This window comes from Hibiscus syriacus, unplaced genomic scaffold (genome assembly GCF_006381635.1).
Source record: "Hibiscus syriacus cultivar Baekdansim isolate YM2019G1 unplaced genomic scaffold, ASM638163v2 tig00110602_pilon, whole genome shotgun sequence".
Lineage (NCBI taxonomy): Eukaryota > Viridiplantae > Streptophyta > Magnoliopsida > Malvales > Malvaceae > Hibiscus > Hibiscus syriacus.
The window spans coordinates 287,405-309,813 of NW_024062798.1; the positions used below are offsets into that span (position 1 = coordinate 287,405).

Consider the following 22,409-nt stretch of genomic DNA (forward strand, 5'->3'; position numbering starts at 1 on the left):
TCTGATAATCTTTTATTCTAACTGATAATCTTATATCGGTGAAATGTCCGTTAATTTTTGTTTTGCATGATCAACTAGACGATAGTTACTGTATGCCTAAGGAGTTATCACCTCGACAACTGGATCTTGAGGTCTTTGACTTCTTTGTTCCGAGTCATCTCCAACCCTTTCTACACTGTATGCATTACTGCTCACTGAACATAAACCGTGATTATAGGATTAGGAAGACAAGGCAACAAAAGTTCATTCTTCTCAAGAAAGACTAGGGTTTAATTCGAGAGTCCGAGTTGGCAATGCCATACAACTCATAGCAACAAAGAAGGTAGGACAGATACAAATTTTTCGATATCCAAACATGGCTTTAGGGGTTTGACCCTCCAAAAATTGGGGGGAAATTGAAAACTCCCGTGTCGAGCACATACCCTATAATCGACACTCACACCGAGTCCGAGTAACAAAGGTTTTAAGTTCAGTTTGGACCTTAGAGTACTAAATCTCACCCACCTCTGTCTCCATATAGCTGATAGTTGCTGGTAGCATATCTCTTTTCTTCCTCATAGTATTTATTGAAACCTAAGATTTCCTTGATTTCTTCGAAAGATGGCATGCTTGCTGGAGGCGGAATACGGCCACCTTTGAGGGCAGTCAGTGAATCCTGCAAATTTGTAGAGGTTGGCCTTTGAGAAGCAACGTTGTATTAACAATTCAATCGTGAGAGAACGAAGTCTCACTTAACATCTGTATTCTGGGTATCATACAAAAGTTGGGAGCTTTAGCTTTTCATTAGGCGACGTAAAAGCTTTCACACATCCATCTCTCATAACGCAAATGAACTTTTGTACCGAAGATGTTAAGACACGGATATTACACAAGATTAAGTGAGCTTTTGTACACATGAACAAAGTGAAGATACATAACCTGCATTGCTTGGATAGATACTCCAATCAAGGAAAGCGGATATGCCATAAGTTTATATCCAATTTCTTCGAGTTCAAGCAGAGTATCGGTGTTTTCCCCCCACCTTCAAGCATGTTAGCCTACACAGGGGTGAAAAAGCTGCATCAGTCATAGGAGATGGGTGGAGAATTATTCGGGAAGGACAAGTGTATGTCATAGCAAATTTGGCATGAGAATAAATACGAGCAGTTCTATACGGCTGGTCCCATGTTAGAGGCAAATACCCTCGAAATACGTATCGGAAAGCCTACTGAGATGCTAAACATTTAAGCAACAAAAGAAAACTACTGGGATACCTCTGGGTAAAGTTATGTTTCCTCAGCGTTCTATTTATCATGCAATTATCTTAGTATATAATCATGTATATATACAAATTAAGCTTATTACTTTGTATAGTTTCAAAAGAACACACGGTACCATTTTTGGAACCAACGGAGAAACTTCACAAAAGGCTTTCATCTCTTCTTTAGAAGCTAGTGCATCAATAAAAAGGGCATCTGCTCCGGCATCGGCAAATGCCCTTGATCTCCAGAGTGACTCCTCAAAAGACAGTGCTTGACGAGAATATGTTCGTGCCACAATAACAATGTCTGAACCAATCTCTTTGCGAGCGTCAACTGCTTTCGTAATTCTCATAATGGCTTCCTCCCTGGACACCACTATTGAAATTTCAACAAATTATTCGGTGCATTAATGCACCGAATGTGCAAGTGTGCAAGTTGAATTGTGGAGTCAATAAAGTAGCTGCAAATTGTTGAAATAATAAAGGCATAACTACTAAATTGAGTCCTTAAAGTTTAGGATATTTACAAGATTAGTCCTCAAGTTTAAACTATAAATACTTTAGCTCATTTAGCTTCAAAATCATCCCAAAGCATTCTAGCTTTTTTCCAATACTAGAGAATTTAGAGAGTTTCTTGAGAGTTGTTTTCTCCTTTTTATCAAAAGAGAATTATCATTGTTTTCTCCTTGGTAGATCGAGAGAAGTTGTAATTCCTATTTTCTCATAGTGAAATTCTTCTACCGTTGCCCGTGGTTTTTACCCTTATATTATTTAGGGGTTTTCCACGTAAATTTTGTATCTCTTTTATCTTCATTTTTATTTTCTCAAATTATCAGTTACGATTTTGCTCTATCCGATAGCCGTCTTCCGCAACAACCACCTTCCTGCCTTGTGTATGGCCACAAGCTTTCGGAGACACCTAACAACGATTTTTTTTTTATAAAAAAAAACCTCAAATTACGAACAAAACCAAATAAGCAATTCAAAGACCATGTATAAAACTTCTTAGAGCACCATAAACATTGTTTTTGGCACTGCAGTGCTCATGTAATATCAGTACAGCAACAAAAGTAATTGAAAAGCTGAACACCTTATACGAAATTACCTAAAACCACTGAATGGAAATGTAACTTGGGCAAGGCAGGAGAGCAAAATAACTTCTGAGATATTTCGATTATTATTCAAATTTGGAAAATAGTAAACCTTTGTGGGATTTTTGTTTCACTTGCTAAGATAAGAAAACTATTTTGAGTTATCTTCCTAGTTTAGTGTACCCAAAATGAAAAGACATTGACATGAATTTTTAGACCTAAGAAATATGTTGTGTGATATTCTAATATCATTATTCAAAACATGAATGTCTCCGACAATAGATTCTTTACCAAAAAAAGATCTCATACGTGATCATGTATTTGATATATCTACATACATATTTTCTGTTTGGCTTCTTTCAATAATTTGTCACTGCTGATGTTACGTGCTTTCAGGGTATCAAAAGAACTCAAAGGCCTATTGAAGTGCCTGCATTATCATTGAACGAATTGAAAGAAAAGATTGCGAATTTTGGATCGAAGGCTTTGATTGGTGAGGGTTCTTATGGAAGAGTTTATTATGCAAAATTGGAAAATGGAAAAGTTATGGATGTGAAAAAGCTTGATGTTTCTTCCGAGACTGAATCAAATGTTGAGTTTCTTACCCAGGTGTGTTGGCAATTTGACAGAACGGTCTTTTCTGATTAATGTTTTATTCTTACTGATAATATAAATTTATGATGTTCAAGTGTCTTGTGCTTCCCCTTTTATTAGAACTTCAATTTTATGATTTATTTTGTTAGGTTTCAAGGGTTTCTACATTGAAGCATAACAATTTCGTTGAGTTGCAAGGTTACTGTGTCGAAGGAGATCACCGTGTGCTTGCATACGAGTTTGCGACAATAGGATCACTACATGACGTATTACATGGTTTGTGAAATCATTTTATGCATTTGTCCTGACAGATTTTTTAGGCATGGTCTTGTTATACAAAATAGACATTATTAGCTTGACTTCTTTCTTTCTTGTGATTCTAGGCAGGAAGGGGGTTCAAGGGGCACAACCAGGTCTTGTGCTTGACTGGATGCAACAGCTTACAATTGCGGTTGATGCGGCAAGGGGCTTGGAGTACTTGCACGACAAGGTTCAACCCTCTGTTATACACCGAGATATCAGATCTAGCAATATCCTTCTCTTTGATGATTTCAAAGCGAAGATTGCAGATTTTAACCTCTCAAACCAGTCTCCTGACATGGCTGCTCGTCTACATTCCACTCGAGTTCTGGGGACCTGATACAGGGGGATCCGAGACAGATGATGTTGAGCTGTCAGATTGCACCTTGATGGCGCTGAGATACCATGAATTGGCAGATCAGCGCAAAGGCGGGAATTGATTGTGACATGTTCCTTATTAGGGTCGTTTTGAGTATGTTTCAGTCTTTTGACCATAACTTTGGCTACAGGTGTCAGGATCGCGTATAAGACCCCAATCCGGAAAGCTTTTTTCGACGCGCACGCTCCCCACTTGTGGCCTTTTTTTCAACCTCAAATTCTGCCGTTTTCCCCTCCGAATCACTAGATTTAGATATTTTTTACTATTTATGGTAATATTTTGATTGTCAATTAGGAAGTCAATTTAAATCCGATTTAGGCCAGATTTTTTTGGAGATTGTTTATTTTATTTCGAATTTCAATTTAGAGTGATTTTCGGGATTTTGCTATTTTTGGCAAATTTCGAATAAAAACAATTTTTGGCTATAATAGTCCGGTTTGTGGACTGATTTTGGCGTTTGTTTGATTTTATAATATTTTATTAAACCCTAGAGACTTTTTTCTCTGGTTTTTTGGGCGAATTTTCTCTTGTGAATCATCTGTTGGAGCGCCTGCAGGATAATCACTATTCTGTCTGGCGTCAATTGGTATCAGAGCTTCAACATCTTCCTGAGAAATTTCACCAGTTTCAATGGATGGAGGTCGTGGTCGTCGTGAGCAGGTTCCGAATGAGGAAGCCCAACGCCGTGATCGCAACGTTCAGGATGTGATGATTGCGGATTTACAGAGGCAAGTCGTAGAATTAACCCAACGCCTGACAGCGTAGGATTTCGAGGATCGTGAGGCCTCTGATCACGATACCAATTCCGTTTTCGAAAACCCATATCACAATCGTGCTCTATTCCGGGAGCACCGTGGCCGGGAGGAGCATCATGGAGACCTCAGTTTTCGGGTCGATCTCCCTGAGTTTTCTGGTACGTTACAGGCCGAGGGATTCGTGGAATGGATTAATGAAGTGGAGCGTATTTTTGAATATAAAGAAGTCCCCGATCATGTGAAAGTGAAACTGATCGCCATCAAACTCAAGGGCAGAGTATCTGCGTGTTGGGAACAATTGCGACGTTCACGAGAAAGACAGGGTAAGGCCAAGATCACTGATTGGGAGAAGATGAAGAAGAAGATGAAGGGTCATTTCCTTCCCTTCGGCTACACGCAAACCTTGTTTCAGTGACTTCATGCGTTGAGGCAGGGCGCACGATCAGTCGATGATTACACGGAGGAGTTTTACCAATTGGTCGCCCGGAACGATTTATCTGAGACGGAGGAGCAAATGGTGGCGCGGTATTTGGGGGGTTTACGCCAGCCCTTACAAGATGTCCTCAGCCTTCATTCACTGTGGAGTGTTTCGGAAGCTTACCAGCGTGCACTTGCTGTTCAAAAACAGCAAAACAGGAGACCAGTGATCAGGAACTATCACAACAGTCGACCAGTTCGTCCTCAGGATTCCCGTCCTGCTCAACAGCCACCACATGGTAATTCTAACCCTACTATTAGATGTTTTCGTTGTGGTAAACAAGGGCATATGGCGACTGATTGCATGAAGCCTTCTAGTCAAAAGGGCAAAAATTTGTTGATTGAGGAAAACGCGGAAGACGAGACTGAGGAGATTGGCGAACCCGTGTATGACGATGATAAGACTGATGATGTGCTGTATAGAGATGGTCATGAGACTCTGGTCGTTCGCAAGAGTCTACTTACTCCCAAGGGTGATTCAGGGGACGATTGGTTGAGAACCAATATTTTCCACACAACCTGCACAGTTGCAGATAAAGTCTGCAAAATGATCATTGACACCGGTAGTTGTGAGAATGTAGTGTCCGAGAAGGTTGTCCAGAAATTACAGTTGAAGACGGACCATCATCTTAAGCCATACAAGCTGTCATGGCTAAATAAATGCAGTGAGGTAACAGTTGATAGGCGATGCCTCGTGTCTTTTTCAATTGGTAGAAAATATTTTGATAATGCATGGTGTGGTGTTGTGTCTATGGATGCGTGTCATATATTGTTGGGTCGACCCTGGCAGTATGATCGCAGTGTCATTCATGATGGACGGAAGAATACATATTCCCTTAGCATCAAGGGAAAAAAGATTGTGTTGGCACCCCGACGGGAAGGACTCATTCCTACCCCAGTAACCCATAATACTACTCTGCTTTCTATGTCCAGGTTTTTAGATGAGATTGAGCATGGCGACGTGGTCTATGCCTTACTACCTTCGAGAACAATGCAGTAGACGTGGATGCAGATTTACCAGTAGAGGTACAGCGGTTGCTAGCAGAATTGTCTAACTTGATGCCAGAGGATCTTCCTCCTGGGCTACCACCTATGAGGGATATTCAACATCAAATTGACCTTGTTCCTGGGTCAAGTTTGCCAAATCGACCAGCATATCGCCTCAGTCCCAATGAGGCTGAAGAGTTGCAGCGACAGGTGGAAGAGTTGTTGGAGAGGGGCTATATCCGAGAGAGTATGAGCCCATGTGCAGTCCCTGCTCTACTAGTGCCAAAGAAAGATGGTTCTTGGCGTATGTGTGTTGACAGTCGAGCAATCAACATAATTACAGTGAAGTACCGGTTTCCAATTCCCCGTTTAGATGATATGTTGGATCAGCAATCTGGTTCTAAGGTCTTCTCAAAAATTGACCTTAAGAGCGGTTACCACCAAATCAGAATAAGACCTGGAGATGAGTGGAAGACGACGTTTAAAACTCCACAAGGGTTGTATGAGTGGATGGTCATGCCTTTCGGGCTATCCAATGCGCCCAGTACGTTCATGAGATTTATGCATCAGGTCTTACGGCCTTTTATGGGAAAATTTGTTGTAGTTTACTTCGATGATATCCTCGTTTATAGTCCGACATGGACTTCACACTTCGATCACCTCCGTGCTGTTTTTGAGATGCTGAAAATGGAGTGCTTGTTTGTCAATCAAAAGAAGTGTTCTTTCTTCACTACTTCTGTGACTTTTCTTGGTTTTGTTGTGTCTACTGATGGTGTTCATGCAGAACAGTCAAAGGTAGATGCAGTCTTGGAGTGGCCCAGACCAAGGACCTTACATGACATCCGAAGTTTCCATGGCTTGGCGTCTTTTTACCGTCGATTCATTAGAAATTTCAGTACTCTGATCGCCCCTATCACAGAGTGCCTCAAGGGGCGTGATTTCCAGTGGTCTGAGGAGGCAGAGGCCAGTTTTCAACTGGTCAAGCAGAAGATGATCGAGGCTCCAGTTTTGGCACTTCCAGATTTTGACAAAGTGTTCGAGGTAAATTGTGATGCATCTGGCGTTGGCATTGGTGGTGTTCTGAGTCAGGCAGGTCGTCCGGTTGCTTTTTTCAGTGAAAAACTATCGGGATCAAAGAAAAATTATTCCACTTATGATCTGGAGTTCTATGCCATAGTTCAGTCCCTGAAGCATTGGCGTCACTACCTAGTACAGAAGGAGTTTATTCTGTTTACCGATTATGAGGCCTTGAAGTACATCAATGGCCAACACAAGCTGAGTAGACGTCATGCCAAGTGGGTGTCATACTTGCAAGAATTCACTTTTACGCTGAGGCACCAAGCAGGGAGTTTGAACCGCATCGCAGATGCCCTGAGCCGTCGTACCTTACTTCTCACCACCATGAGTACTAAAGTTGCAGGCTTTGAGACGTTCACAGATATGTTTGCAGCTGATCCTTCCTTTGGAAGGATATTTCAGGAGGTAACTGAGGGTCACCGTCATGATTTTGTTTTGCATAATGGGTATCTGTTTCGTAGATTACAGTTGTGCATTCCAGATTGTTCATTGAGGCAGCAAATTATTAGTGAACTCCATAATGAGAGACACTTTGGCCGAGATAAGACCTTGGCCCTTATCTCTTCTGACTTTTATTGGCCCAAGTTGACTAGTGATGTGGCCCATTATGTGGACCGTTGTTATATGTGCCAGCGGTCTAAGGGAGTTCTCACCAATACGGGCTTGTACACTCCCTTACCTGTTCCTGAAGCTCCTTGGTTCGATGTCAGCATGGATTTTGTACTAGGCTTACCCCGCACCCAAAGGGCCTCGGATTCTATCTTTGTTGTGGTTGACAGGTTTTCCAAGATGGCTCATTTTGTAGCTTGCAGAAAGACTATGGATGCTGACCGGATTGCCCATCTCTATTTCAAGGAGATTGTGCGTTTACATGGTGTTCCTCGATCCATCACTTCAGATCGTGATACTAAGTTCATCAGTCATTTCTGGAAGAGCCTGTGGGGGAAACTGGGAACGCAGTTGAAGTTCAGTAGCGCCTACCACCCCCAGACGGATGGCCAGACCGAGGTGGTGAACCTGGGAAACCTTTTGAGGTGTTTGGTAGGAACGAAGCCGAAGCAGTGGGATTTGGCATTGCCTCAGGCAGAATTTGCCTACAACAGATCAAAAAACAGAACCACAGGTTTAAGCCCATTTGAGATTGTCTATGGTCAGAACCCATCCGGGGTGCTGGACTTAGCCCCTATTCCACGTATAGGTCATTTTAGTCCTAAAGCAGATGAGATGGCAAAGTATCTTCGGGGCATCCATGAGCAGGTGAAACAGACCATTCATGAGAGCAATACCAAGTACAAGACTCGGGTCGACAATCATCGTCGTCAGGTACTTTTTGATGTTGGTGATTTTTTTGGGCTGTATTAACTCGTGATCGTTTTCCTGTTGGTGAGTATAATAAGCTTAAAGATCGGAAGATTGGACCTTGTGAGGTCGTGCAGAAGATCAATGATAATGCTTACAGGTTGCGCCTTCCCAGCCACTTGAAGACTTCTGATGTCTTTAATGTGAAGCACCTGAGTCATTGTTTTGTGGATTCTGATGACACTACTCTGAACTCGAGGACGAGTTCTTTCCAACCCGGGGTGACTGATGCAGGGGGATCCGAGACAGATGATGCTGAGCTGTCAGATTGCACCTTGATGGCGCTGAGATACCATGAATTGGCAGATCAGCGCAAAGGCGGGAATTGATTGTGACATGTTCCTCATTGGGGACGTTTTGAGTATGTTTCAGTCTTTTGACCATAACTTTGGCTACATGTGTCAGGATCGCGCATAAGACCCCAATCCAGAAAGCTCTTTTCGACGCGCACGCTCTCCATATGGAGCGTAACGCTCCACGCTCCATGTGGCCTTTTTTTCAACCTCAAATCCTGCCGTTTTTCCCTCCGAATCACTAGATTTAGATATTTTTTACTATTTATGGTAATATTTCGATTGTCAATTAGGAAGTCAATTTAAATCCGATTTAGGCCGGATTTTTTTGGAGATTGCTTATTTTATTTCGAATTTCAATTTAGAGTGATTTTCAGGATTTTGCTATTTTTGGAAAATTTCGAATAAAGACGATTTTTGGCTATAACAGTCCGGCTTGTAGACTGATTTTGGCGTTTGTTTGATTTTATAATATTTTATTAAACCCTAGAGACTTTTTTCTCTGGTTTTTTGAGCGAATTTTCTCTTGTGAATCATCTGTTGGAGCGCCTGCAGGATAATCACTATTCTGTCTGGCGTCAAGACCTTTGGCTATCATGCTCCAGAGTATGCTTTCTAAGCTCCTTCATGTATGAACCAACAAGTCATTAGCTTTTTGCATATGGTTGGTTACGTTTAATTGCATTCTCGGATAATATCTAGGAAATAATGCATAAATACTTTTTGATTTAACTATTTTCCCAAATGATGCTACTATTTATGCTCCCTGTATTCTTCTCCGCCTCTTTCATGCTAGATAGAAAATGCATCTAAGGTTCGACGGGCTATATGCGGACTCCACTGTCTGTGTTGCTAGAACTACAGACATGAATTCGAGGAAGTGTCTAGTTTTTTTTTCTTCCAATGAATACACCACTATCCCGGCTGTGCTGCGGATTTAATGTATGATGTAACAAATTACGGCTTCAATTTTTTTCCAGGTATGCAATGACTGGTGGTCAGTTGACGCAGAAGAGTGACGTGTACAGTTTCGGGGTTGTCCTCCTAGAGCTCTTGACCGGAAGGAAACCTGTCGACCACACAATGCCGCGTGGACAGCAAAGCCTCGTTACCTGGGTGAGTTAATGCTTTCTCTTCTTCCTGTCAATCTTTTCCCTTCTCTTTATCTAGTGTGATGGTGCATTTTCGTTTCGTCGGTCTTTCCAATTCACTTTAAATGTGACTAGCTCTTCAACATTTATTTTTCCTCAATTTAGGCTACTCCAAGACTGAGTGAAGATAAAGTTAAACAATGTGTTGATCCAAAACTGAAGGGAGAGTACCCTCCTAAAGGAATTGCTAAGGTACTTCTATCATCCCGTGTCTTCTTGACATTGCAAAAGTTAAAATGTTTCCGGGTTTGAGGTGTTCAAACAACGGAATACGCATAACAGCCACACCGGCCCGAACTATCAATTAACAGTCTCGATTACGTTCTGTTGATGCAGTTAGCAGCTGTTGCAGCACTGTGCGTGCAATACGACGCTGAGTTCCGTCCAAACATGAGCATCGTCGTCAAGGCTCTCCAGCCACTGTTGAAGTCCACCGCTCCAGCACCAGAACCCGAGTCTTAAAATCAGATGACCCCAGATTCCTCACGTTTCATCTAAATCTCAGCAACCTATGCCCATTTTGGATTCATTTATCTGCAGATTTCATCAGATCACAAATACTAATCGAATCTCTTTCTTCCCAAACTTTTCAAATATAACATGAACATGTGGGATTGAGTCCAACCGTTTACCACCGCCACAATGATCTGCCTGACACCGGTTTTCCCTCCTCGGCTGCTGAACTTTTTTCGAGTTGTAGTCGTAGAAAGAACTGAACAAGGGATTTGGGTTGTGTGGTGAATATAATAAAAATGTCAAATGAGTTGTGCTAAAATAATGAGTTCATATTTCTCTATGAGTGTAGGTTTTGATTTGTGATGTTTTTAAGTTATGCTTTCATATGTAAATCCTTATATATAAAATTGCTTTTGTGAGTTCCTATCTTATGGTAAACCATGTCTCTGTCTTTTGATAAATGTTAATTCGGTTATTAATTGAATCGAATAATTAATTTGAATATTCTAATTTCATCCCTAAACTATAACCCTCTTCTAAATTGGTCTCTAAACTTTTGAATATTCCAATTTATCCAAATATCTAATTAGTTTCAACCATAGTAAAGTTCAGTGATTAAATTTGTAATTTACCAGGTAAACAAAGACGGAATGGTAAATTAAATAAAGTATACAAATAAAGTATACAAATGATAAAACAAGTATAATTCAAGAACTAAATGAGTTATATTAGAAAGACATTAACATGTCATGTATTTAGGCGCCATGCTGGTATGGCTAGAAGATGGTCGGCTCTAGGACAAACGATGCCGAACTCCTCCGTCATGTCCAACTCAGTTACCTGCATATTGTTTGGAAGTTTCCAATCGAAGCAATGAACCAATTGTGCCACCACAAGCCGAACGATGGTGAGACCCAACTGCATTCCAGGGCAGATTCTACGACCGGAACCAAATGGTATCAGCTCGAAGTTTTGTCCTCGAACATCGATGTCGCTTCCGACGAATCTTTCCGGATGAAACTTGTCCGCATCGGTCCAAGCCCTTTGGTCCCGACCTATTGCCCATGCGTTTATAAAGACGCGAGCGTCTTTTGGGATGTGAAAGCCGTTCACCGTGCAATCTTCCCTAGCTGCATGGACAATCAATAGCGCTACTGGATGAAGCCTTAAGCTTTCTTTTATGACCATGTCCAAGTACTCCAATTTCTCCAGGTCGGATTCTTCGACCATCCGATTCGTGCCTACCACTTCTTCGAGTTCCTGTTGGAGTTTCTTTGTCACATGCGGATGTCTCATGAGTTCCGCCACTGTCCAATCGATCGTAGCCGCCGATGTATCCATTGAAGCTGCAAGCATGTCCTGAAAGAATCGCAATAAACAGGGCTAAATTTTAGATCGATAGACGAGTTCGTAAAGGGACATATATCGAGACATAAAATAGTACCAAGATGATTGCTTTGATAGTGTCTCGTTCTACGCGGTACTCGGTATCTTCAGATCCCATGAATCCCAGCATGACATCAACGAAGTCCTTGGTTCTGTTTTCATATTCGGATTGAACATGTTCTTCAAGTATCTTCTCAAAGAAGTCGTCGAAATCCTTGGCAATTGCTTTCATGCGCTTTGTTAGCCCTTGAAGATCAAGTCCCCGAATTTGAGGTATGTAATCGGCTAAATTGAAGGTGGATGATATTTTCATAGTCTCTCGGACTGTAGCTTCGAACCCTTTTTCACTGAAATCGTCGCGATTATATTTCTTTCCGATGATCATTCTACAGGCGACATCGGTACTAAAAGATGACACCATGGAAGTGAGATCAACAGCAACACCAGAATTTGCAGCCTCTCGGATACGTTGGACTAGAAGATCAAGTTCTTGTTTCCTCATGGATCTGAACGTACTAATTTTGTGGTTACTAAGTAACTCCAAGGTGCACATCTTGCGCGTGATGCGCCAGTACGAGCCGTATGGGGCGAAGATCAAGCCCTGTTGATTGTAACTAATATACTTGGAGGCCTCTTGAGGCGGCCTGCTAGCAAAAACAAGGTCATTCGTCTTGAGGAACAGCTCGGCAGCTTCCGGGGACGAGACGACGATTGTGGGCATCAAGCCGAGGCGTAAGTGCATGATGGGGCCATACTGGAGGGCTAATCGTTGAAAATATTGGTGCGGTTTGGTCCCTATCATCAGAAGGTTTCCAAGAATCGGTAGCCCTCTCGGACCAGGTGGTAATCTCTTGTTTTTATACCTTCTTTTCCATGTCAAGGCTTGGAAGAAGAAGATGATAAGTGCAGCGATTGCAAGAATTGTACTTGTCCACTCCATATGGTCTAGAGGTTGAAGAAAGAACCGTAAAACAAGCAACCAAAAAAAAAAACTAATATCTGTGGAGTGAAGTGATTAGGTGCTCAAATTTCAATGGAAAAATCTCTCATTTTCCATGGATGCTAAAAGCTGCAGAGAGTGGTCAATAAATTTTGTAAACGATCTAATCTCAAAACTGTCCAACTGTTCTTCATTTTTTTATGTATATTCTTGTGGAATTGAAAAGGTAAATACCGATTGAGATTAAATGCTTGAATAATTACAAGTGTATGCATGCATGAAAGCGAATTTAAATTTATAAAATTTTAGGATAGAATAAAATTTTAGAGAGTCAATATATATTTTTAATAAAAAAGTATATAAAATAATGTAATTTGATTAATTTAATGTCAATTTGGAATTTAAAATCTGTGTGGTTAGTGACAATTTACCTAATCTCCTTGCCCTTTTTCCAAGTTTCACGTTATAGCAATCAAGAAAATACAAATTTATCCCTAATATATATATTATAAAATATATTAAATTGTCTCTTAATTTAATTAATTTTCATGTCAGGTGGCTGCTTGTACCGATGGCTACGACTCTCAACTTGATTGGTTCCCAGCAGTCATAAAATATGGGGGTGTAACTTTTAAAAGTTAAATTAACTTATTAATTTAGGTTAATTGATGTAACTTTTAAGTAAAATGAATTGATTTAACTTTTCAATTCAATTATTTAATTAGGTGTAAAAGATAGGGGTTTAATTATGCATAAAAGGACATTCCTTTTAATCGTTAAGGTAGTTTAATGAGTTCTATAAGTTTGAAAAATTTGTATACACTTGAATTGTTAATAGTAGTGAATCCATCGAGGGATTTCGATGCGAAAGAGAGTGTTATTTTTTCTAAAGATCTCAAGTTTAAAAATCTATATCGATAAGATGTGTGTGCGTTGTCAATAACCCTCATTCAATTGATATAATGCCGTTGTCACCAGTGGCGGATGTAGGCTTTGGTCAAGATGTGCACGTGCCCACCCTGAAATCCGAACATCCTTATATTAGTAGTTCATTTTACTTAGTGTGTTTACCATGAAATTTTATTTGTGGCTACCTCATATGAAAATTTTATGTTATTAATACATGTGTGTCTACCCTCAAAAATATTTCTGGATCCACCACTGGTTGTCACCTCTCCAAAGACTGAATTTCGACACAACCACCACCACCTCTTTCCGGTCCAACACAACGACCACCACTTATTTCCGACCATAATACGTCTCACGAATTCAAATTAAACTAAGGTGTTGTATCTGGCTAAGGTCGTCTACACATTATTTTTGTATTTCGCAATCATCAGAGGATCCATAACACCTATAAATCTCCGATATAGAGAGAGCACATCTTCATAAAAAGATTATCAAATATCTAACATTCCTCGAGAAACCACAACTACTTTTGAGATGTCTCATGACTTACTAGAATTAAATTCATTGTCATGTGATCATATCTACTTATCGTGTTAGCCTACAAATAGCCATTATATCTCAATGACTAACACATGCCTTAATGAATCACTATATAACCTGTTGAAAATGATCAAGAGACGGAATATGAGCTCAATGAAACTACTTTACCTTAATTCTTCTCTGCTCTACTTCCTCATGCAGACAGAGTACTTCGATGGCCAATCTCATTGACTATGAGTCTATGACTCTCTATCAAATCAAGAAAGATGAATCGGTAATATCCACAGTAGTCCATTTGATTCTTCTCTAGGTTTTGTTTTGCGTTTAAATTTGGGGTTGGTTTGGGTTTTAGGCTGGGTTCTATTTGGATTTGAATTTGGGTTTTGTTTAGGTTTTAAATTTGGGGTTGGTTGGGTTGGGCTTGATTTAGGTGTTATAAAGGAGTATGTATCATTGAAAAAAATGGTGATTACAAGATCTTTTTGGCATTTGACCGTTAAATAGTTAATGACGTTAAAATAAGCTATTATATATATGCAAAACGTCATTTTGATGAATTTTTTTAAATAGCATTTTAACGCAAAATAGGAGTAAAAGAGGAAAGATAGTAATGTTCTGTGATGAAATTTGTAATTTACCAGATAAACAAAGATGGAATGGTAGATTAAATAAAATATACAAATGATAAAACAAGTATAATTCAAGAACTAAATGAGTTATATTAGAAAGACATTAACATGTCATGTATTTAGGCGCCATGCTGGCATGGCTAGAAGATGGTCGGCTCTAGGAGAAACGATGCCGAACTCCTCCGTCATGTCCAACTCAGTTGCCTGCATATTGTTTGGGAGTTTCCAATCGAAGCAATGAACCAATTGTGCCACCACAAACCGAACGATGGTGAGACCCAACTGCATTCCAGGGCAGATTCTACGACCGGAACCAAATGGTATCAGCTCGAAGTTTTGTCCTCGAACATCGATGTTGCTTCCGACGAATCTTTCCGGACGAAACTTGTCCGCATCAGGCCAAACCCTTTGGTCCCGACCTATTGCCCATGCGTTTATAAAGATGCGAGCGTCTTTTGGGATGTGAAAGCCGTTCACCGTGCAATCTTCCCTAGCTGCATGGACCATCAATGGTGCTACTGGATGAAGCCTTAAGCTTTCTTTTATAACCATGCCCAAGTACTCCAATTTCTCCAGGTCCGATTCTTCGACCGTCCGACTCGTGCCTACGACATCTTCGAGTTCCTGTTGGAGTTTCTTTGTCACATGTGGATGTCTGATGAGTTCCGTCACTGTCCAATCGATCGTAGCCGCCGATGTATCCATTGAAGCTGCAAGCATGTCCTGCAAGAATCACGATAAACAGGGCAAAATTTCCGATCAAGAGAAAAAAAAGACGAGTTCGAAAAGGGACATATATCAAGACATGAAAGAGTACCAAGATGATTGCTTTGATAGTGTCTCGTTCCACGCGGTACTCTGTTTCTTCAGATCCCATGAATCCCAACATGACATCAATGAAGTCCTTGGTTCTGTCTTCATCTTTAGATTGAACATGTTCTTCAAATATCTTCTCGAAGAAGTCGTCGAAATCCTTGGAAATAGCTTTCATGCGCTTTGTTTTCCCTTGAAGATCGAGTCCCCTAATTTGAGGGATGTAATCCGCCAAATTAAACGCAGATGATATCTGCATAGTCTCACGGACGGTAGCTACGAATCCTTTTTCGCTGAAATCGTCGCGATTATATTTCTTTCCGATGACCATTCTACAAGCGACATCAGTACTAAAAGATGTGATCATGGAACTGAGATCAACAGCAACACAAGCAGCAGCAGCCACTCGAATCCGATGAACCAGGAGATCGGCTTCTTGTTTCCTCATGGACCTGAACGAACTAATCTTGTGGTTACTAAGTAATTCCAAGGTGCACATCTTGCGCATGTTGCGCCAGTACGAGCCGTATGGGGCGAAGACCAAGTTCTGTTGATTGTAACTAATATACTTGGACGCCTCTAGAGGCGGCCTGCTAGCGAAAACTAGGTCATGCGTCTTGAGGAACAGCTCGGCGGCTTCCGGGGACGAGACGACGATTACGGGCATCAGCCCGAGGCGTAAGTGCATGATGGGGCCATAGTGGAGGGCTAATCGTTGAAGAGTTCGGTGTGGTTTGGTCCCCATCGTCAAAAGGTTTCCGAGAATCGGAAGCCCTCTCGGACCAGGTGGCAATCTCTTGTTTTTAGACCTTGTTTTGGCTTGAAAGAAGAAGAAGACAAGTGCAGCAATTGCAAGAACTGTTCTTGTCCATTCCATTGTGGGGATGAGTAGCTTGGAGACAAACGTAAAACAAGCAACAAAAACAAACTAATATCTGCGGAGTGAAGTGATAAGGTGGTCAATAAATTTTGTGAACTATCTAATCTCAAAATTGTCCTTAGATATTAAAATATTTTCCTTTCAAATGTAGACCCTAGCTGTAGAGGAACTTTATGGTACACACAATCTAATATTGTTTTTAAAAATAAATTTAAAAGAGTAGAAGATGAGTACATACAATCTAATCCAGCCCACAAGTGTCTTAGTACTTTAAAGTTATACTCTATGTAAGAATTATTGTTATTTCTTAAAGATCTGTGTGTTGTAGCACTATAGATATCAGAGGTGTGAACGTTCAATGTCAAAAGGCTAAAGTTTTTTTTGAACACATATTGTCTTTTACTTATTCCATATTAATAAAAGTAATGATAAATAGCGATTTAGATTAAATGTTTGAATAATTACAAGTGTATGAATATGGTTGGTCCGTGAACCTGACTATAAGATATTAGAGTTAGATTTGAATTTTCTTTTATCAAAACAAATAAAATAATGTAATTTGATTGATTTAATGTCAATTTGGAATTTAAAATATTGTGTGGTTAGTGACAATTTACCTAATCTCCTTGCCCTTTTTCCAAGTTTCACATTATAGCAATCAATCTTGTTGCTATGAGAAAATACAAACTTATCCTATCTCGGAAAATTACAATTACTTTTGAGAAGTCCACATAACTTATTAAAACAAAATTTACCGTCATATGATCATATTTATTTATTTTATAAGGTTTTTAACTTACAATTAGTCATTATATCTTTACGACTGACACATGCAGTGACAATCCTTATATAACCTCTCGAGCATAGGGATGAGCGTTCGATTGAGTCGAGTCGAGTCGAGTAAAATATTTTCAAGTTATTCAAGTTGACGAGTCCTATTTTACAACTCGAAGTTGACTTGAAATTTTTTCGAATCGAGCCGAGTTTATAAAATTCGAGTAGAGTCTAATTTTCGAGTTTCTATTTAAATTTAATTATAAATATTTATAATACTATGACATTATTTGATTCAAATTTAAATTTTTTTTATAACCATATACAATACATGTATATTTCTTCATATTTTTTTCATATGTGATATACATTTATGATACAGAGTCGAGGAACTCAACTCAAATTAAAAATAAATCCACTAATTACTAAAAATTTCAAATTCTTCGAGTTACTATTCAAGTTGTATTTTACAACTCGTTTGAACTTTAAATTTTTTTGAGTCGAGTTTATGAAATTACAACTCGAAGTTAATTCGAGTCAAATCGAAAAAATGAATTTTTTGAGTCGAGCCGAGCTTTGCTCACCCCTACTCGAACACAACATCAATGAAACTATTTTATCTTCAATTTTCTTTTCTCTAACTCCTCATGCCGACAGAATGCTTCGACACCGACCAATGAATGATCTATTATTAACTACGACACTCTATCTAAATTAGAAAGGGTAAATCGTCAATAACACCACCACAATCTATTTGATTCCATTAATAAAAAAATTTAAATTTTTTAGAATGTTATTTATCCATTTTTATTAAAGTCAAACAAATATTTTTAAGGGTAAATTACGTGTATAATACCTAAATTATTAGTTTTAGTCTGTTTTAGTACTTAAACTTTTAGTTTTTTTTTCAAAAATAAATTCAAAATCATACATAACATTTAGTTTTTATTTTATTTTAATACCCGTTAAAAACTTAATGTTAAGTTCTAAAAAATGAAAATTTAGGTACTAAAACGGGCAAAAACTGATAGTGTAAATACTAAACGAGTTAATTTTTTTAACAACGGGTACTAAAATGAAATAAAAACTAAACGTTAGGTATAGTTATAAAAAATTAAAAGTTTAAGTTCTATAACATACCAAAATTGATATTTTAAGTACGCATTCACCCTATTTTTAATTTGAATTGCCACATAACATGTTATGATAGACAAAATTTTCACTGAACTCCTTCCTACTGCAATGATTAATCTATGTTGGAGTTTCTCATGCATTCAGGAGCTATGCTGGTACAGCTACAAGATGTTTGGCTCTAAGACATACAAGTCCAAACTCCTCACTCATATCTAGCTCACTTGCCAACATATTATCTGGGAGCTCCCGGTCAAAGCAATGAACCAACTGAGACACCACAAGCCGAATGACGGTGAGTGCCAATTGCATTCCGGGACTAGCAATGGCACTATTGGATGTAGCCTGAAGCTTTCTTTCATAAGCATGTTCAAGTACTTCAATTTCTCCTGGTCCGATTCATCGACCGTCCACTTTGTGCCTACGATATCTTTGAGTTCCTTTTGGAGCTTCTTTGTCACCTGTGGATGTCTCATGAGTTCTGTCATTGTCCAATCGATCGTAGCCGCCGATGTATTCATTGCAGCTGCAAGCATGTCCTGAAAGAATCGCAATACACAGGGCAAAATTTTCAATCGAAAGGTGTAATGTACCCCCCTCAGACCGATGCGGATAACTCGATCTGGAGCGTCACATTAGGGCCACCGGAGTGACCCACCATAGAAATAGCGAAAACTTTAAAACTTTTCTTAAAACATGTAAAATCATAAAATGATTTATTATTTTTCAGAATTAAAATGGGGTTATCAGACTCTGATATAAAAACAAAATACAATCTCCATGCCCCCTAATCACATGTACCATACTCTGTAAACAACGCCGAAATAGCTCCCTTACAGAATTTGATAGATGCACTGGTGAGTAATAGAGTGAGCTACGGAAAGCTCAGTAATACAGAACTACCAGATGATACTACATGACATGCATATAAATGAGAAGCCATAATTTCCTTATAGAATCAAACGTATACCAATTGCGGAATAATATGGGGCCATTAGTAGTTCATCGAGTAGAAGCCATGATTCTCAGTTCATAAGAAACCTTTCATACTATCACGTTTTCATGAGGTCGAATAGGATGCCTAGTGTGTTCCATCAGTACGATAAAACCATAATATGTACACTAATCAAATGATAGTTCAGTAAAATCCCATAAACCATACTATAGTGGAGCTTTTTAAACTCGTATTTTAAAACCATCTTACAAAGAGTTAACCTAAGGGAGCATCTTAGGGCCTGAGAACACATCTTAGGTCCGTAGGGCCTACCCGAGAATGATCTCAGGGCCGCAGAGCCTACCTAAGAGTCACATTAGGTCCATAAAAATTTTTCAGCTTAATCAGAGCTGTCCTTTACAAATCTGTATCTTCAAGATACAATTTATACAATGATACAAATCCATAAGCCATCACTGTTAAGTCGGTGCATCCATAAAATAGTAACCATAGATTTCAATGTACCACATGTTAAAACAATAAAACAATTTTTCAAAATATAAGGAACACACTAGAGAATCCAAATATTTTTCAGATGCATTTTGTAGTTATCAATATGGATAACATGAACTTGTGCAATTTGATAGGATTCCAGTAATAAGATCTTATTGAAGAGAATTGATTTCTAACCGATCTAATCAGACATTTCAGATTAATACTTTAGAATTCCACTAAGTTTCTATGTGCATCAAGAAAACGTTAAGGAACCTTTATACATAATAATTCTAAATTCAGATTTACTGCGAGTGATTCCATTACCCAAACAATCAGGGGTATTTATGAATATACTTTGAATTCATAGGATTTCAGCCCAATTGAACCAAATGAGGTATTCCGAATCTTTTCCTTCTGCGTTACTTGCGTTTTCAAACATGACTGAAGTGATTTTAGATGAAAATATAGAATCGAAGATTCAAGTCATTTACAATCTATGACTATCGATCGTATTATCAAACAACTCGAGTTACACAACTCTCAAACTGATGCATGTCAACAAGTCAATTCATTATCCTTCCAGTGTATTCACTCTTTAATACCATAATGCAGATCCATAGATCATCCCCATAACCATCGCTGAATAGATCTCTCAACTGTCTTTATTTCATTTCCATGTTTCGACGATATCAGGAAATACAGACGTACTTGATTCATGGTTTATAACCCATAAAGACAATTCATCATGTAAGTTCAACAGTGTTTCCAGACTCATCCAAATCACTTATTTAATCCTCATTCATTGGGGTTATCTAGTTCATTTAACAATCATGTCTATTCTTGTTACTTCAGAGTTTTCCCGAGTATTTCAGACGTTTCTGAATTCCAAATACATATTGCATTTCCATTCAGTTCAATTTAGTCATATACTAGAGTTATTCTAGTATTCGTGGTTGATTTATCTTACGGATATCCATTACTTACTATCGAATATGCTCTAGCGTTGAGTTGAGTACTTCCAAAATTATCATCAATTCTAACTTGAGGAAACGAACAAGTATTTAAGTGGTTCATATGCCATTCAAGTATTGATACAGCACTAGCATTGGTTGACCGACTTAAGTTGCGTTCTATAACATTTAAGAGCAGTACAACATCCATGTTTATTTGAATTTCTTAAATAATCCAAGACATTTACTTAGTCTAGGACATAAGGGTATTTTGGTCCTTTTAATGCTTAGTGATCTTCTATTCATTTCAAAGCTTGAGGATATCCATTCATTCCTGGCTTGGTGATATTCTTTAATCGTTTCCATTACAGGGGTATTTTGGCCATCTTACAGATCTAGAATATTTCAATCATTTTCTTCCGTCCAGTCTTATTATTTAATTCAAACTTATCATTTATGTCGGTTCCTTCAAATTATTCTGACAATATATCACCATCGATAAATTATTATTCTTCATGTACTTACTCAAGTCAGAGATTTCCAGGTTAAATGCATTCTCAGATGTTACTGACGGATTATCATGAATTTCCATACAAAAATAGGATCTCAACAATCAAATCAGTAATTTATCGGTTTAAAAATAAATTCTCATGTTATTTTCTCATTCAGAGTCAACTTGAACTATTTTTACCTCTCAAGGGCATTTTCATAATTTTTTTAACCAGATAATTTCAGTATTAACTCTTAACGAAAATAATTATACTTTAGAGATCCAATGGTTAATTACTTTCCCGAACATTCTTTGATCTTGAAACGATTCTTTAACCGACTTCTAGTATCTTGCATAAACCCTCTTGGGTTTAAAAACCAGTTATTCGTATTTCCTAAGCAAAACTAGCATTTCTTATGCACATATGAAATTTTTCTGAATCAATATGTCTTTTCAGAGTTATTAATCAACTTCTAGGGACAATTCTTGTCATCTTACAATATAAGGGTATTTTCGTAATTTTATCCTACCGAAGTATTCTCATAATTTCCCATCCAAGTACCTTTAACATTTAACCTTTGATGATATAAAATATAAGTTACAAATCCAGAGCTGATTTCTTTATCACCAATCACAAACTTGTAATTTAATTCTAACAATTCCTCAATCTCTTATATTAGTCATTCGATCCATATTCAGTTACAGAATTTCTACCACATTCATATCGAGTGTATAAATTATTCAACTCCACAAAAGTGATCAACATTATCTTATTCATACATTTACCAATATCAACATGTTCCATAAAGCATAAAGAGGTAGTAAATTATTACCTCGATTTTTATGCCATACTGATCAACCATAAAAATTCCATTCGAATGCTCTCGATCTTGAAATCATCTTCCAATATTTCCTCGGATTCATATCAACAGAAATTACATAAAAAACAGAGCTTAATTCTGAAAAACGGATCGAATCGGATGATAAATTAGTGAAAAACATCTTACCGGGTTCGAATTTGGCGAAATGGACTTCGGATTCAGGACGTCGGAAGCATAAAATATGACTTTTTGAAATTTTGGAATTTTCGGTCCAAGTCAAAGTCAACGGGTTTGACTGGAAATTTCGAGGCCTTCGGGTCCGAATTTCAAAAAACAGACTGCGGAATCGAATTTGGAACGTCGAAAAACGTCAGGATAGGTATACTCGGTTAAAGTCAAAGGTCGTTTAATGCCTGGTCAAAGCCGGTCAAAGTTTTGGTCAATTGTGTTCAACGCCGGTCAACGGGTCGGGTAAACGAGTCGGGTCGGAACCGGTCAAACCGGTCAAAATAGTTTCAAAACCGGTTAAACCGATCATTTTTCCATTCCCCACGCGCA

At 38.7% G+C, this 22,409-nt stretch overlaps 3 protein-coding genes and 1 pseudogene across 3 annotated transcripts; 1 reads left to right on the forward strand and 3 right to left on the reverse strand.

The window, feature by feature from the left end:
• Nucleotides 1-96: 96 nt before the first annotated feature.
• On the reverse strand, nt 97-1,593 carry LOC120135129 (annotated as a pseudogene).
• A 1,004-nt stretch (nt 1,594-2,597) lies between these two features.
• On the forward strand, nt 2,598-10,358 carry LOC120135130 (PTI1-like tyrosine-protein kinase 3). The gene is made up of 8 exons (XM_039151475.1): nt 2,598-2,648; nt 2,728-2,940; nt 3,075-3,201; nt 3,309-3,558; nt 9,135-9,158; nt 9,533-9,668; nt 9,809-9,895; nt 10,040-10,358. The coding sequence occupies exons 1-8, from the start codon at nt 2,598-2,600 to the stop codon at nt 10,163-10,165; spliced, it is 1,014 nt and encodes a 337-aa protein (XP_039007406.1). The 3' UTR covers nt 10,166-10,358.
• Nucleotides 10,359-10,862: 504 nt separating this feature from the next.
• On the reverse strand, nt 10,863-12,573 carry LOC120135086 (cytochrome P450 71AU50-like). Its single transcript, XM_039151443.1, has 2 exons — nt 11,604-12,573; nt 10,863-11,518 (listed from the first exon to the last, which is right to left on the reverse strand). Exons 1-2 carry the CDS (start codon nt 12,483-12,485, stop codon nt 10,907-10,909), a joined length of 1,494 nt encoding a protein of 497 aa, XP_039007374.1. The 5' UTR covers nt 12,486-12,573; the 3' UTR covers nt 10,863-10,906.
• A 2,034-nt stretch (nt 12,574-14,607) lies between these two features.
• Nucleotides 14,608-16,292, reverse strand: LOC120135087 (cytochrome P450 71AU50-like). Its single transcript, XM_039151444.1, has 2 exons — nt 15,381-16,292; nt 14,608-15,286 (listed from the first exon to the last, which is right to left on the reverse strand). Exons 1-2 carry the CDS (start codon nt 16,251-16,253, stop codon nt 14,675-14,677), a joined length of 1,485 nt encoding a protein of 494 aa, XP_039007375.1. The 5' UTR covers nt 16,254-16,292; the 3' UTR covers nt 14,608-14,674.
• Nucleotides 16,293-22,409: the final 6,117 nt, after the last annotated feature.

Excerpts from the sequence above, each read along its gene's own strand:
- LOC120135130 (XM_039151475.1), top strand. The coding sequence starts at position 2,598 with ATGTCTCCGACAATAGATTCTTTACCAAAAAAAGATCTCATACGTGAT. Across the intron at positions 3,202-3,308 it reads ACTACATGACGTATTACATG|GCAGGAAGGGGGTTCAAGGG; the intron begins GTTTGTGAAATC and ends TTGTGATTCTAG. Across the intron at positions 9,896-10,039 it reads CTCCTAAAGGAATTGCTAAG|TTAGCAGCTGTTGCAGCACT; the intron begins GTACTTCTATCA and ends CTGTTGATGCAG.
- LOC120135086 (XM_039151443.1), bottom strand. The coding sequence starts at position 12,485 with ATGGAGTGGACAAGTACAATTCTTGCAATCGCTGCACTTATCATCTTC. Across the intron at positions 11,519-11,603 it reads CTATCAAAGCAATCATCTTG|GACATGCTTGCAGCTTCAAT; the intron begins GTACTATTTTAT and ends CGATTCTTTCAG.
- LOC120135087 (XM_039151444.1), bottom strand. The coding sequence starts at position 16,253 with ATGGAATGGACAAGAACAGTTCTTGCAATTGCTGCACTTGTCTTCTTC. Across the intron at positions 15,287-15,380 it reads CTATCAAAGCAATCATCTTG|GACATGCTTGCAGCTTCAAT; the intron begins GTACTCTTTCAT and ends TGATTCTTGCAG.